The sequence below is a fragment of the Diadema antillarum genome, unplaced genomic scaffold, assembly GCF_040938485.1.
Source record: "Diadema antillarum isolate AM-2024a unplaced genomic scaffold, OU_Dant_1.0 seq00000877_RagTag, whole genome shotgun sequence".
NCBI classification, from domain to species: domain Eukaryota; kingdom Metazoa; phylum Echinodermata; class Echinoidea; order Diadematoida; family Diadematidae; genus Diadema; species Diadema antillarum.
The window spans coordinates 81474-99083 of NW_027271741.1; the positions used below are offsets into that span (position 1 = coordinate 81474).

Sequence of the window (17610 nt, forward strand, 5' to 3'; positions counted from 1 at the left end):
CGCGAGCTTCCGGCTGATCGCGAAATTAAAGACACGCGAAAATATTACCCCGTTATACCTTTATGTACAAATTGATGACAAAATCCATCCAACGCTGGCTGGACCAGAACGCGGCTGTTACACTGGCCAGTACGTACGCTACAGTGCGACCGATTGTGGAAGTGCAGTACGATGCTAAACATGCATTAAAATGTGCAATCTCCGTGCTATGTTACCCCACGCGAACGAACACCGGCTCGATGTGGTTGGGTACAGTGAGGCCTAGGGATGCATGTAGCCCGACCAGACGCCGGGTGCGCAGGGCCGTGTATAGTTAGGATGCATGTTAGCCCGACCAGACGCCGTGCGCAGCTAGCGCGAAACTTGTGTACAGCGACAGGGCCGTGTATAATAGGATGCATGTATTGTAAAACTTTCGCTAGCGCTCACGCAGCTCTGAAACTTTGTCGTCTATCTATTTGTTGCAACATTTGGTAGGTACTGAGTACTTGCAAATGCCATAATTGTTTCATTTTATAAATCTTGTACTGTGTCTTTTTTGTTTTCATTGAAGTCACAATGCAAATGGAAAAACGTTACGAGTACATTGGCAAGTGTTTGAACGTGTTTCTCGGGCTTGGCAGTAGACCCTACTATACTACTACTAGTATCAATCGCGAATTTAACAACACACGAAAATGCCACTGATACCATGATTCGCGAAAATATCTGTACACGAAAATATTGGCGTATACAGTAACGCCCACCCAACATTACATTATCTTTTTGCATTGGCATGTGGCATTTAGGCATGACCACTGTGAATGTCTCAATTGTCAATACATACATTCCAAACATATGTGACCCGCTACAACAAAATGATCCTAAAGTCGGGCGAGGTCGATTATTTGAAAATTGCATGACATAATTCCCTAATCTTTCTGCTTTAAATTGATATATAACACATCTCTTAAAAATAATCGGCTGCCGAGATATCGCTATTTAAAGAGAGCATGTCGAGACGTCTGGGAAATCACTGTTTTGAGAAAAGCGCACTAAAAGTTTTCCTTGCGACGCAATCGCGATCAAGGGACACGCAAGCCAGTTTTCACCTCCGGACAATAGAAGGTAAGCCCTAGCAACCTGCGACATGCTCATTCAAGCACAGCGTCGGCGGTCTCCTCACCGACCAATCAGTGACCAGGATGCCAGGAGAAGCGGCTGGGCATAGCGCACCCCGCCCGCACACACCAGTCGACTGGGCAGTATGCGAGTTTCACGCTTCGGTTTAAATAGCGGCAAGCAGCAAACTGACCAATGAGATCACTCTGGTCGTTAGGGGCGGAGCCTATCTGTGGCGCTCAATCCAAATTTTCGAACCAGTTTCTGCTTCGTTGGAAACGCCAAAAAACATGGCCCAGAAAAACACTATTTTTTGGTCTTTCCTTATATCATTTTGCTTCAAAATTTCGACAGATGACAGAAGACATGTCAGACTAAAATAACATGTAAAAATCAGAAAATCGTAAGTTTCTACCAATTTTGATGCTCTGACTTCAAACTCGATTTTCACGGCTTCGACCTTGCGCGACTTTAGGACCCTTTTGTTGTAGCGGGTCACATATATTGTAAATGACCAATGATGCACTCACTGTCTTTCCACATCTCTACCTACAACTGTAATATCATATTTGTAGCAGGTAAAATACACAAGGTCCTTGAGTACTTCTATATGGTCTTTGATCAATACAAATAGTATGTGTGGTATGTGTGTACAGTATTACGTGTATTGAGTGCATGTACAGTGTATATGCGGTATGTGTGTATCGTGCATACAGTGTGTTTCTGCTGATCTTTCCCATGAGATTATGACATCCTCATTTGATTTTGTACAGGATTCATTAGGTTTCTGTAGGCAGATGGCTTTAATTAAATTAAGTAGGCATTGGTTTTAATTTTCTAAAAAGCAGTTCATCAAATTCTTTTCACATCTCCTTGTCTGCTGCCACTTCTGGTCTGATTTTTCCCCATTAAAGTTTAATTTCATTTTAAGAAAATGTTTGGCTGATTTTTTTTTAATTGTCACTTTGAACATACCCTCAACTTGCAAAGCAACCCAACCCTTTTCACTTCTAACTTTCCCCATGCTCCATGTATTCATATATTCCCCAATTAACAAACACACAAACCCTTTCAGAGCAGAACTGTGGTCATGGTAGATAAGGCTTCAGATTCTAAAACCAAAAGATCATGGGTTCAAATCCTGTCTATTTGAAAATCTTTTGAGAAGGTTGATGAAGGACGAGTCCACCTTCATAGGCATGTAGATTGAGTGAATGCACCAGTAGAACACATCAGAGTTTTGAGGAAAATTGGACAATCCGTTCAAAAGTTATGCATTTTTAAACATTTTTGCTCAGTTACTGCTGAATGAGAAGACTATCACAGCTTGTGATGTCACATGTGTACAACGATATAAAGAAAATATAAAGAAAGTTCAACATATTTTCACTTTTCTCGCATAATAGAAGAGCACTTGACTTACCTCTTTCAGAAGGCAGGGGGAGTAATATTACCCTTAACATACCTCAGTATTTAAACAAGTCAAGGGAATGGATACTTTTTATCAAACAATTTTGTGGAATTCTCTTGATATTTTCCTGGCACCGTTCTACTCATGTGAAATCATAAACTGTAGTAGCCTTCTCATCCAGTAGTGACTGTGCAGAAACTTAAAAAAAAAATTCATGTGAGGTTAAGAGACTATTCTGGATACACTGGATCATCTCACATCATACAAATATACTGTGTACAGTGTACTCAGGGGCCCTGTTCGCTGTATGGTCATGAACTGAACATTAGAGGACAACGGTGACTGTAATGATTTAAAGAAAGACTCAAATTTCAATTCACTTTTTTTTTTAAAAAAAGAGGATCAACAAGGACGATTTTAAAGTATCGAATGAAGTCATAAAGTGCAATGTGATGGTGGCCCCAAGCAGATGCAATAGTAGTGGAGTTTGCAAAAGTTCTTTGTCATCAAATATCAGATGCACAAAAAAATATACATACATGTATCTGCAGTGGTGGTATGATACAACGCACACAAATGCTCTAACAGAATGTGCTGCCATTGAAAAGAAAATGAGGAAATAGAGTTAGAACTGATGAGCATTGATAAAAGAACATGAAATAACCACACAGTGTATTAAAAGAAATATGTAATATTCTATTCATCCCATCTTGAATACTGTCCTCTTCTCTCTCTCCTCTTTCTTCATCTTCTTCTTTTTTTTCTTTTCTTCTTCTTTCTCTCTCATCTTCCTCTCCTTCTTTCCATCCTTCTACTTCCTACACTAATAGATCATGTTTCTTCTATCCCTTCTTTTTCCTTCTTTCTTTCTTCTCCTTTTTCTCTTCTTGTTTTTCTTCCTCCTCATTTTTTGTTGATGTTGTTGGTTGCATACATGCCACCTCCCATAATTACTGCACTACAGAGTGAGTGCAAAAGGAACTAATGTATTGTAGGTTGTTACTCATCCAGTTACAGTATAACCTGCAAATCTCTGAAGATATAAGAAACTGAAAGTGCATCCAGTTACAGTATAACCTCCAAATCTTTGAAGATATATTAAAGAAACTAAAAGTGCATCAGTGCGTGGGTTTCCTGTACAGCTTCACACATTCAGTTTTTATAAGCCTATCAATTGCAAATGAAATTAATATCAGTGCTAAAATGTAATGACACGGTGTACCGATTAATAAAGTCACCTTTTTACACGTACAAAGTGCTACTTTTAAAGCAGGGCCTCATTTAATATTATTTTAGACTGGAACATTTCAGAGTACAAGTAAAACTTCCTACACAGCTTCACACATCTTCACACTGGAAGGATGCCAAAAGAAACTAATTATCTATCGATGAAACATCACATGACATGAGCTCAAATCAAGTTTTCTGACTCATAAAAATGTGGAGGAGTATGCAGGGAAAATAACTGAATTTAGCATTTTCTGTTTAATATTACATGAATGTTCACAATCAAATGGTCATATCTGACAGCAAAGCACACATACTGCTTGAATGTGGAGCATGGGGAGCATGGCTTCGACATACATGTAGGAGTTGTGACTGCAAATTCTCAATGAGCTCTGCCAACATGTTGCACCGGATGTTTGAAAAAAATATGAAAATGACATCTGATCCAGCCTCTGATATGATAAACTTACTCTTTTCTGCAGGTATGAGAGATACACGAAGCAGTCCAGTATACATAAAGTTGGTTTAAGAAGAAAGGCAAGGTGGGGTTAGTCATGGCACCTATAAAGTGTTATAATATGTGTGTGTCATAGATCAATCCAACAGAGGCATTACATATCATTGAGTGATACTAGTGCTGTAAAGGGGAAAAACTACATCATGTTTTTCAAAAGACTACTAAAATAAAGTTCCTCTACTCTATGAGATGAATATAAAAGGGATAATCCAGTCCAAATATAAGTTAGTCTGATTAAAGAAAGAGTAAAATATTATGAGTTCAACGGTATAATGTCGATCAAAATGGGATGAAAAATAAGGAAGTTATGACACTTTGAAGTTTCGCTATTTTGGGGGGAAACAGTTCTTGAACAGTCAATATGTAAATGGCAAAGTGAGCATGTCATTCCCTCGCAACTTTAATACCATACACTTTGTAATTTTTTTTTTTAAATATACAGTTTTTCTTTCAAATGTAATTATGCCCGAGACTCAAATCCTCGTGTATCTAACTGATCACTATTCTGAAGTTACTCAACTGGGAATAACATCATGTTTCAGACTGCAATAACAGAAACACTGAATTTTTCGTCATTTTTTTTTTACACGATTAATGGAAAATTATGAGGGTATGACATGGTTAGCTCACTTATTTGCATAATACATCCACTGTACAGGACCTATTTTGCAGAAATTAGCAAAACTTCAAAACGTCATAATTTCCTTATATTTCATCCGATTTCAGTCAAATTTTTACCGTTGTACTCATAAGATTTCACTCTTTCTTATCAGACTAACTTGGACTGGATTTCCTCTTTAAAGAAACTTGCTTCAACAGGCAGTTGGGGGTATGAAAATGAGTTTGCATGACAGTGTCACTTTATTTCTATGGGTTTCCTTTTTGTGCTTTTTGTTCTTTGCTACACTAGTCGTAGAAACTCTATCCATTCATGTGCATTGGTCTTGGTAAAAACTGTAATGCTAGTAATTAAGGCCCTTCTTAACTTATCTGTGAGGCTTTGGTTATGCTCAGTGTTTGGTTTTATTTTTCTTCAGCTTTAAAATGATAAATCCTATGTATTTGCTTACAAAACTGATTTCAAATGCACTGACCATGACAGGTTTTATAAAGAATATAATTCACCATACTAAACAGCACACAAAAGTTAATGAGTAAGAAAATAACAATATAACGCAATATCTAGCTAATACAACTCAGAAATCTCATGTTTTACTAAGTTATGTTTCCTCTGTGATCAAGTGGCTGTTGACTTATCATATCATTCATATCATATCATTTTATGCAAGTAAAGGGAAGATGTGATTGGGGGAATTCTTTGTTTGATGTTGTTTTCTCTTCCTGTGGCCTTGTGGAATTGAAGAGCAAATATCACATTCCATCTGTTATAGAAGGTTGCAATCAGTAAAAACTGCTCTGGGTTTTCTTTCAAGTGTGAAATGTTTGTTTTCATTGATAAAACAACAATGATGGGTTCATATTGGCATAGATTGTTATGAGAGAATAGGTTGTGACTGCTAATTGCAGAGGTATTACCCTTTAATCCACAGTCTCTATGGTGATGAGAAAAAAAAATATTGACAGATGGCATTTGGTATCAACATGCCCAATATTGCTGAAAACAGTGGGTGGTATTAATGACATCATGGCATTCTTGATTTAGAGTTGAATCTGTCATTCATTGTTACCAAGTTTTGTAAGCCTATCAATTTCAAATGGCATTAATATCTCTGGCAGTTTTGTGCTGAAGGTGATGACAGAGTGTTCCGATATGAATACACTTGTACATATTACAGTCACTCTTCTTTCATACAACATGCCACTTCACAGGGCCTCATTTCATAATACATTTTTGGACAGGAGCATTTCAGAGTAAAATTAGAAGGCAAATGTCAGGTGAAGTCTCAAAAGGACAAAATAACAACAACAAAAACAACAATAAACGCACACACACACACACACACACACACACTTTAATGAGCTATTCCCAGTCTGCTGAGACGGATATTGATACAATCGGAGGGGGAAGGTTGATGACGGATGGCCAGCCGACCCCAGGTGCCCCTTCAAAAACCAAAATGGGTTATTTCCAGCAGAGAGTTTACTGGACAGGAAATCTCCCTCATAGGGAGCAAACCTGGCAACCTAGCAACAGGTGTGACAGGACGGTTTGCCCGACCGAAGCGCAGGACGTTTCCAGAGCAGAACCCTTTAGAAATCATTGTAAAATTATGAGGGCTCGAAAGTCACTGAATATCATTAAAATCAGCACTCAGAGTTACTGTGTAAGGCCTAATAGATTAACTGCTATACTCATCTCTGTCTAATAAACTATGTGCTGCTGTAAAACTAGAAATTTTGAATAGTGTGCAAATTTTGCAAGGAGCCACAATTCGCAAAAGCAAAATGCACAAGAAAGTTTTGGTCTACACAATGTAGCTTACCAGTGTTCAAGGACTATTATCAACACACAATAAAATAAATCGAGGCATTTTTTTTTTTCAAAACAATGAATTGTCATGGGTGTACATTTACTGAAATAGCAGCACGGGACATCTACGTTTCAGGTTACCAGGTATGTAGTATATTCATAATTTTTTTCACCGTCGACAATTCGCAAGTCGCATGCCACACAAAAGGCTGTCGTTTCCAATTCATAAAAGTTTCATGCTGCAAATGTTTCTGGTTAAACAGTAGTTGTTTACAGCACTCTATAGATGCAAACTATACAGACACTGAATTAAGGGCTTTTTACACTTGTAAATTTTTGCTTAGCCCCGGACCAACGGTGGGGCTAAGGGGGGGCCTTAGCCCTACCGTTGGTACGGGACTATCCTTAGCCCACTTTCTGTTTACACTCGTTTTTGCCAAAGTGGGCTAGCCCCACCGATAGTACAGTACTATCTGGCCCTGCAAAATAGCATGGGTTAGCACCGCAATTGCGGTGCCAAGCAAGTGAGTGTAAACACAACGAAAAAATAATCCTGGGCTAAGCGACGGAGACGAAGTCCGACCCTCACTGACCAATCAGAAACGAGGTAATCAGGTGCTGCCGGTGCGTGCGTGTACATGTACAGTACACAGCATAATTATGAATATTCATGTGGTTTGGAAAGTCCGGGGCTAAGAAATACGAGTGTAAAAGGTCAGTTTTCTCCTTAGCCCCGGACAAGAGATAGTACGGGACTAATTGGCGAGTGTAAAAAGCTGAAAAAATTGGTACGGGACTAACGATAGTCCTGGGTCAGAGAAAGTCCGGGGTTAAGAAACACAAGTGTAAAAAGCCCTTTAGTTTCTGGTGAATTTTAATTTTCCAAACTCAGAAAATTGATGTTTGGCAACCTCATCAACCTTTAACTGCGCTGCAGCACACAAGATGCTTCAATATTTTGAAATGCACTGCATGTATTCCAAATACAACAAGCCACATTGTAAAAACAAGAGCATTTTATTCTTTTCTCTCTGTCCTCAATACTTGCAGACATGTTATCCACATATTTGCCAACACGGGTAAAGTGAGAACTTTTTTTGTTGAAAACAAATGATGGCAGATGGGCACACATCGATCCATGATCCCACACGTGTTATTCTGATGCAAGTTGCCACCTTCCACGGGAAGTTGTTGTTTATGTTGTTGCAATGATAAGTTTGAAAAGTGGGGATATTGCTGTCTTTTTTTTCCTCTCTCTCTTTCAGGCTCAGAGTGACATCAGGAATTGAAGAGTGTTAAAATATGCAAAACTAATAAACAAACTTTACAATTTCAGTTCATCTTTGCTACTCTAAGGGGGTGGGGGAGGGGATGAAAGGATGAAAGTAGGGTGCTGCCTTTATCATATATTTCAACTGATGTTGTCAACATCGATGCTCTGTTATAATCATTATTATGCGTGACTCGTAAGAACCGTAAAATCTTTGCTTTAGGTCTGTAAACAGGAGCTGAACACATGGCACTTTTCTCATCAGAGTAGAACAAGTTTATTCATGTCTACCAAAATATATAATGTACATTTCTTATTGTGGTCTATTATCGAGGGTTTCATTAATCCCCTTTCAATACTTATTTCTTCTGAGTTCGGCTTGGAAAGATTTTTTTTTTCATGTTTTAAGGGGGGGAGACAAATATTAGTCACTGCTATGTCAGATAAATTGATAGCAATATTTAAGAATGAGTGGTTGCAACAGAAACTCGCAACAAGGAAGTATGCAAAAAACTTGAATATTGAATTAATTTGTGATTGCTCTGTGATTTGGGATTTTTGTAGACTGTTTTTGGTAAATTGTTTATGTTTTTGATAAATTCTTTTGATTTGCCGAGTCGCTACTTTCTCTGATCATTGTTGTCACTATTGTTACTCTCTGAATGCCAACTGAGGGCAGAGGAGAATGTAAGGTGAACAATCTGCGATCCATCTGAAATTACTTCTGTCTGTTTTTGTGGTCAGGATGGAGGCATTTTTTCTCCATGATCCACTGACACTTACAGTTGTACAAACTTAATTCCATATTCACAGCTCTCAATGTTTTACCACCCGTTAACGGTCCAAGTTCTTCATCCGTCTTTAGTCTGCCAAATATTATTTTACCAACTTTCCTCTTCTCACACCATTAAATTTCATGCATATCAAGTCATTAAAAATCATAACTTCATACATGTACATGATGAGTTGACCTTGAAAGTTACGCTGAGAGACAAAAAAAAAAAGAAGCAAAATCATAAAATAATGCCTCTGGCACAATTTTTGGCAGAGGTCTAAAAATCCTCTGCGAAGTACGCACCTGTTGCGGCCGATTTTCTCGTGGTCGTACACCTCCAGCTCCACCGAGTCGGACGAAGTCAACGGCTTGTCGCTGAGGTTGAATTCAATCGTCTACGAAATGGAAATTAGAAGATGTTGCTAGAATTAGAGCATGCACTGCCATTCAGAAACCATGTGAAGGGAATAAAGTTACATAATGAGATAGTACTTTATTAATCTGTTTAATGTCACTTATAAATTCAAATTCTGTGGGGCACAAAAGGTCTACACAATTGACTATAACACAATCTCACCTTTTGTGTCTTAGACCTTTTTTCCTTGAATTTTCATGCAAATTCGTTACTGTTTGCATGAGGAATGGTCTTTCTCTACTTGTTGCCACACATTTTGCATAGACATCTTGCTTTGCAACTTTAATGATAATATAAAGTTTTGGTGCCTCAAAAGTTTCCCTGAGTTTCCTTGTCTTAGTTTGTGTTTCAGGTTAAAGTACCTTTCATATAACTAACACTGTCAGACTTTACTCGCCCCAAAGTGCTCTCATGTCTTTAGTAATCATGCAATAATGGTTTCGTACAATACGTGTATCCATATTGATTGCTGCGGTACCGCGTCGAGTCAAACTAACGGCTCGTTCGAATTCTTCAGAGCCCGCTCTGCTCTGATACGAAACCATTATTGCATGATTACTAAGACATGAGAGCACATTGGGGCAAGTAAGTCTCACAGTGTTAGTTATATGAAAGGTACTTTAACCTGAAACACAAACTAAGACAAGGAAACTCAGGGAAACTTTTGTGGTACCAAAACTTTATATTATCTTTAAGCTCTACAGATGAATTTGAGTGATCGAACTTGCAGTGTACAATGTACATAGCCCGCCCTCTTGAATCTCCACACTGTTCACAATAAATCTCTCAGCTCATATTGGACCTAGAATGTATGCTGACTGATGCGGGAGTGGTGGCTAAACAAACAATGAGACAAAAAAACAAGCAAAAAGTATGACCAGACGGGGGGGGGGGGGGGGGGGGGGGGGGGGGGGGGGGGGGTGGGCTTGCCAATAATGTCTATAGGCATTGTAAATTTATGAGCGCAAGAGAATGTGTAAATAATCTTTCGATCCGGCCAATACACAGAGGAGTGCATTTTAATTGTAATACATGAACATGCTTGTGGTTATTGCTCCATAAATGCTGAATATGAGATTTTGCAAAGAAAATTATGACACAGGACTGGATTTTGTTTCCCCCTTGATTTTTTCTTCTTTCTATTATTTTCACCGAAAAAAAAAAAAGATCATTGTGGTTTAAAGGGGTAGTACAGTATTGGTGGAGATGAGAATTGGGCTTTTAACTTTTTGCAAGATACCAAGAAAACACTTATGATATAGTACACAGCATACCATTTTAAGAGGAATTCAAAGTTTATTTGATGAAAATCGGGTTTGGAATGACTGAAACATCCTAAAACAAAGTAAAACAAAGCGATCGTAATAAAGTGTGGGTCCCACACTTTATCAGAATCGCTCATTTTTGGATATCTCCGCCATTTCAAAACCAATTTTCATCAAATAAACCTTGAATTCCTCATAGAATTACATGCTCTTTCATATTTCATAAGATGTTTCTCATAATCTCACCAAATAATGTTAGAAACCTGAAATTAGGTCTCAACCAAACCTATACGTTCCATTTAATTTGTGGCTGTCTGGTGATGTGTGATCTTTGCCAATTGCAGTATCATATGATCACATCAGCTCTTGTGTGTTTGCTTTATGCACACCATGACATTCCAATTTCATGAGCTTTTTATCAAGATTTTCTCTCACATTACCCTGCAATCCAGCTACAGGTGTTGAAATACATTATCAACTGGTGTGTTTTGCTAACTAATAAATACACAAAATTTCCATCAAACTTCAATATGCACATATACCAGCAATTTTGTGCTGACTTTCCCCAATTACACTTCATTTCAGTTTCACTTTAGCGTTTGTGGTACAAAAGTGCTGTCTCAGTTTTCTTCCTCTTCATCATCCTATTATTGTATACACCATATATTTCGTGAGTCTAAATTTTCACGAATTGGGACTTCCCGACAATTTCGCAAGGGGATAAATTCGCGATTGTGGAGTCTTGTACAGAACGGAGAAATGTACACGCGTACATCACATTCATATCGCATTAGAGTCAATATTTTTGCATGTTTTTAATTTTGCGAATAGCAGCTGACTCGCGAAATTCGCGAAAATAAAAACCTCACGAAATATTCGGCGTATTACAGTATTGCCTTCCTGACATCACCATTTTGCTCCTCACAAAATGCACTGAGATCCATACATCTAATGCATGCATATTATTACACAATTGTGGATGGCAGTTTTCAATTTTTAAATGTTTCATTTCATTTATAGTTTGAGAGGAGTTTTCCTGCCTGACATGGAAATCAAATGCACTCGAAATTGATATTTTATATGAGAACTTCCCCTTTCTAGTCAGAAATCCTTCAATGGTAATGTACGAGCTATCTCCTAGAGTAGCCACTATGTGGCATTGGCATTTACAGTCATATATATGTCATATAGGAAAAGGTCCATCAGTTACACTTGCATTATATGAAAAATCCATATTTAAAGTAAAAATTAAAAACTATACTGGTATCAAAGGAAAATAAATGCCCTCCCAATTTACATAATTTTATATATAACAAGGTTTGATGTCTAATAATCAAAACATGGATACAGACTAAAAAATAAACTTGCATTGATCAGCTTTGAGAATTTTAATTCTGATCATTCAAAATCATGTCTTTCTCTTTGGTTTGTTCAGTAACTAGCCAAGTGGGATGATTATAATCATTAACACTCTTTTCCTTCATGAGCCAAAACTTGCCTAATTCTATACACATTATCTTCAATTTCATTTGTTCAAAGAGGTATAGGCAATCTTGAACAAAAGGTCTGTTGAAAGTCACATGAAATATTACCAAAAAATTACAATTTTGCTGTTTACAGACTCACATAAAGCAAACCACTTTTAAAGCCACCCACTTCCACATTCCAGTGGCTGCTCTTTTTTAAAGCCTCCACTTTACTTACAAGCCATTGATAAAGGAGCTGCCCACTGAGCAAAGTCAATTTCCATTAATGCATGACCTTTGAACCTCTGCATTCCACAGGAGTTCCAAGGCATTTTGCCTCAGTCACACAGGTCCACTGGTTTCGTGATTATTATTTTCTTCGACAGAAATGGTAAAGAAACTGGGGGGAAACACCTACATTGTATCCATGCCGCTTGCTTACCAGGTTATTAAAGGACAAGTTCACCTTCATAGACATGTGGGTTGAGTGAATGCAGCAATATTAGTAGAACACATCAGTGAGAGTTTGAGCAAAATTGGACAATCCGTTAAAAAGTTATGAATTTTTGAAGTTTCTGCTCAGTCACGGCTGGATGAAAAGACTACTATAGCTTGTGATGTCACATGAGTACAACGATATAAAGAAAGAATAGAGAAAATTCAACATATTTCCATATTTCTCGCATAACAAAAGAACACTCGACTTCTCTCTTTCAGAAGGCACGGGGAATAATATTACCCTTAACATACGTCAGTAGCAAGTCGAAGAAATTTGCACTTTATTCAAAAAGTTCAGTTTTGTGAAATTCTCTTTTTATTTTCCTTATATAGTTGTACGCATGTGACATCATACACTGTAGTAGTCTTCTCTTCCAGCAGTGACTGCGCAGATACTTAAAATATTCGTAACTTTTGAACAGATTGTCCAATCTTCCTCAAACCTTCACTGATGTGTTCTACTAATATTGCTGCATTCTCTCAATCCTTATGTATATGAAGGTGGACTTGTCCTTTAACTTATAGATTCAGTTCATCTGACAGTGAAGACATAGAGCTAGATGCAAGTACCACTGCACTTTAATAGTGGATTACAGATCTGGCTTCTTTTGAACCTTTGTGATGTTACCACACCGTCCTGAAAGTTTTGATGGCCTATTGTGAAAAGGTTTCACTGCTGAATAGTGTACTCCACCCTATAATCCTTCCTCTTCTTCAGAAATAATAAACAAAGCATACATGGATACAGCATGAGAATTAAAGGTATAGTTGGTGTGGGTTTGAACAATTTTGGTGCTGTAGCTTTCTATTCTTTCTTTTTTTTTGGTCCACACTATCAAAATCATTGTCAATGTTTAGTCAAGTTGACATCATGTTCATTATAACTGACAACCTTGAATTCTGCTCAACCATAACTTCCTGCCAGTTTCAAAAGACTATGAAAATTACAGCAAAATCTGAAGGCAACGGATTTTTCCTCTTCCTCATTCCTATCAAAATGTTGTTTTTTTTCACTCAATACAAAATATTTTATATGAGAAGACTGAATTATGTTTCAACTACTATTTGCATTGAAAGGAACATAAAAATTAAACCATTTCCTCAGTGTTTTGTATTGAAACAAACATTGTGTATCATGCATGTTAACATACAGCCAAGTTCACTCTGTACCCAACCTTTTGTCATGGTGATTGCAAGTTTCAATATCTGATCTTCTCTGTAATAACATTACAACCCTCAAAACCTCTGTCACTGTAGCAACTGCTGCTTCTCTTGGTGAATTTCCATTGAATATTTCCTCTTCCTACCACAAGCCAACATGTAAATGAGGTGTACTCTCTTTCCCTAACTGTTTGACGCAGCAGTATCTTTTTCTCTTTTTTTTTTCCATTGCACAACCATCAAAATAGCCACAGAGCCAGTCAGTTATCAATCAGATGGTTGCCAGTAAAGGTAATGAAATCACCTAGGATGATCTTTATCGGCTCGCATCCTGTGGGTGTACATAGCAACAGGCTGAATTCCATCATCCTACGCCATGCATCAATAGCTATTTCACACAGCTCAGTCCACCACAGACTAAATAATAATATGCCACTCTCATATTGTTACCATAATAACAATAAACCTCCCACAGACACGAGGCCACGTTAAAGCTTCCATACAGTGCTAGGGGGGAAAATGCTGTTGTGAGGGTCCCTAGCCATTATTTATTCGATAGCTGTGCATGACTGCCCTCTTTGTAATTTTGATATGAAATACATGTTTGTAATAGATCCTGTGGCAACATTAAATTTGTTTTATTGTGATCCTAACTTAACTGTCCGACACTGAATGGGTAAAAAAAACAAATTCTACAATAATGTACGAAAATATTCTCTGCAGCTTGATTTAATCTGATCTACGAAGACTCTTCACATATAACATGAAACTAAAAACACAAGTCACAATAGTTTCTCTACAAATATTTCATTTGGTCTACCAATCACATTCTTTTAAGTGTTTTGTCAATTGTGCAAATGGTTGGCACTACATTTCAAATTTCCTTAAATCTGTTTCATTATTGAATTACCTAGTAGCCCATAACATTGTAACGTAATATACCCATTTACTTTGACATTATGGCATTCAGACAGTGGGTATGCATGGACTGTATTTTTTTTTTTTCCTTTTCCAAATTAAGACTTAAGTATTATTATACACATGTATAAGCAGGTACAGTAACTATGCATACATTCCATTCTTTTTTTCAAGGTTTAAAGGGGAAGGCTAGTAACTGATCAGTGGGAATCAGTGGAAATGCTGGGAGATGATTGTTCCAATCCTTATGGGATTCATTCAAGAGTTCATTGTATATCTATTGTTGTGTGAAAATGATTTGCTTCAGAATGGTCTCATATTCAAGTAATGTGCAGTTTAATGCTTCCAGGTTAGCGTCCCTGGTCAGTGACGGAGCATTAATCTGAACATTACTTGAATAGGAGACCGTTCTGAAGCAAATCATTTTCACACAACAATAGATATACAATGAACTCTTGAATGAATCCCACAAGGATTGGAACAATCATCTCCCAGCATTTCTACTGATTCCCACTGATCAGATACTAGCCTTCCCCTTTAAACAAGATTTTCACAAGATCCCATCATTTCCATATTCATCTCTAGCACACATTTCTAGTATCGTGTTCCATATAAAAGAATCAACAGCTATAAAATTAACCTCCTATATTTACCTCATTCCATGATGGATCAGTGGTGTCATCAATAACCTTCGTCTTCTTCTTTGTACCTGCACAGAAGATGAAAGATAACATGACAATAACTTTCAACAATTTTTTTCACAAGCAGCATTTATGTTCTTCTATTAAAGCAGTCTTTAGTTTTTTAATCTTATACTTTGTTATTATTCATACTTTGAGCTGTGTCTTGTCACTGGTTTAATGTGATCAATAAAAATGTATAAACACCAGCTGATCATCTCAGGTTACAAGAGATGGAAATACTTCCTACCCCCCCCCCCCCCCCCACTAGTTGCCATGCCAATCTACACTACCGTAGCTTACGCACAGATGATGCATGCATGCCCACACATTTGGCTAGGGGTGGGTAGATTAGTGCAGGGGGGGGGGGGGACATAGGGAAGTCTCGCCCTAGTGACTTTACACCCACCCCAAATTAACCATTTGAGGACTAGTCCATGAGTATACTCGGGACTATTAGCTATAGTCCCGAGTATACTCAGGCAGGTGTCTGCAACAGGAAGAGATTTATGTATGTTAAATAGCAAAATCAGCCTGTCCTACACAAGTTAAATAATGAAAAAAATACACACACACACACACACACACACACAAACAAACATCAACACAAAAAATAAGGAAGTAAACAACTCTGCCTTCAAGACAAATTCACATGATTAGTCACTGCTCTGTGTAGAAAAAAATTCTATTTCTTTTTTGTTTTCAGTCGTATCCTTTGTACACTCATAAACCGTTGACCAAGAGAAATATTTGTATTCATGCATTTATGAGCATTTGTATCAAGAACTTTGCAAAACTTTTGAGAGAGCATTTCATTCAAATCTTTTGAATGAATAATAAAATATTAAACTAGCCACCTTTAGTATTTTACTGCAATACTACAGTACAATATAAATCAACAAAATGTGTACTTGGCCCAAACTTTTACAATAGCAGTTCAACACTTCGCTGTCAATGGTTATGTTATACATCAATGAAATACACTGTGCAAGTTTCAATTACACAAACTAAACTAGGGTCTAGCTACATTCACACTGCTGGAGTATACAGAGTCTTGCTCAATAGCCTATACTGATGCATTCAGCTACTGTAAAACATGATATATTCGCGGCATGAATTTTTCGCGAATGGGAGCCGACGGCCTTTTTAGCGGCATGAAATTTTCGTGAACTGGAACTGGTATTCAATGCATATAGTGTAGAAAGGAACTTTCGCGTGCATTTTAATTTCGCGAATCTTCGCGCTCGCGAAATTCGCGAAATTAAAATGCACGCGAACATTTCTCGTTTTACAGTATTCAGCAACCCGTGTGACATGTGCAGTACGTAGAGGAATGGCCCCTGACTGAAGAGAATACTGAATAGCATCCACAGAAAGAGACTCTCTGGCTAGATTCGTTTTTTAATCTATGCCTGTTACAAAAACTTCCTAAACAAAACACACCCGACAGCACTGGTTGTGGATATCGAAGTAGCCATATCATTTCTCTAAAGTGTACAAAAATAATTATGTATTGTTGTGCTGTCTATTTTCTAGTAGGGCCTGTGTAAAGTCGTTATTTACGACTAAATTCCGTTCGTGCTCCTCCATATGACTACCACTAGCAGTACCAGGTACCTCTCTCTGTTCCGCCTGTCTGTCGTGACTTACCTGCAAACTTCAGCTCGACGAAAGGGTCGATTTTGCCGAATCGTTCGACGTTTGGCAGCCCTTTGGCGCTCTCGACAATGATGACCAACGACATGGTCGCTGATCTGACACCTTCAAGAGGTGAATGTGGGTGAAAAACCTTCTCCTTTCTTTGACAATTCCGGTTAGACCCTCGCCAGAGACGGGCTGAGATACTTGCTCCCCCTCGATCTACCGTCTTCCGGATAGTGCGCTATGCAGCTACAGGAGCACAGGCAGGGACGTAAAGGCTGTGCATGTGGTGTGTCGATACGTCCTCGAGAGAGAGGCGGGCCGCTCCCTTCCCGTGTGTGCTCTAATGCGGCATGCAAAAAGAGTACCGTACTCATGGGTCTTCGGTTCGAGAACACGCCCAGCTAGTCCAGTGCGTTGAGTTCTGTCAGTCGTATGTTCTGTGAATGAATGAAGGAGGAAGAGCTAGAGAAGGCTGGGTCGAATGTGTGTGGGCGGTGTAATCCGCGCGCAAAAAAAAAAAAAAAAAATCACGTACCAGTAGTCTTTTTATCTCAGTCATTCGTTGAAAACTCACATGTGACAACTTTGTTTTGTTGCAAAATTATTATAAGAAAGAGATTTGACTATTTTCACAGTCCTTCTCCTCTTCCTTATTTTCCTCTTCATTTTCCTGTCACCCTAATCCTCATCCTTGCATTATTCTTTTCATCATTATTAAAATCATCATCACCTCTTTGTTCTTCTCTAAATGACTTCTTGTTTTCGATTCTCCGTGCATCTTTTGTACACTATTTCCGTCTTTTTTTATCTTTTGTTTATCATCATCTGTCT

The 17610-nt window shown here is 38.1% G+C and overlaps 1 protein-coding gene across 1 annotated transcript in view; it reads right to left on the reverse strand.

The window, feature by feature from the left end:
- LOC139740747 (uncharacterized) overlaps positions 1–17202 on the reverse strand; it is a 53078-nt gene extending 35876 nt beyond the window's left edge. The window contains exons 1-3 of the mRNA XM_071651322.1: positions 16786–17202; positions 15109–15164; positions 9036–9127 (exon numbers count right to left, since the gene is read on the reverse strand). Of these exons, the coding sequence (XP_071507423.1) occupies positions 9036–9127; positions 15109–15164; positions 16786–16879 (242 nt within the window). The 5' untranslated portion in view covers positions 16880–17202. The remainder of the gene's footprint in view (positions 1–9035; positions 9128–15108; positions 15165–16785) is intronic.
- Between the last annotated feature and the right edge of the window lie 408 nt (positions 17203–17610).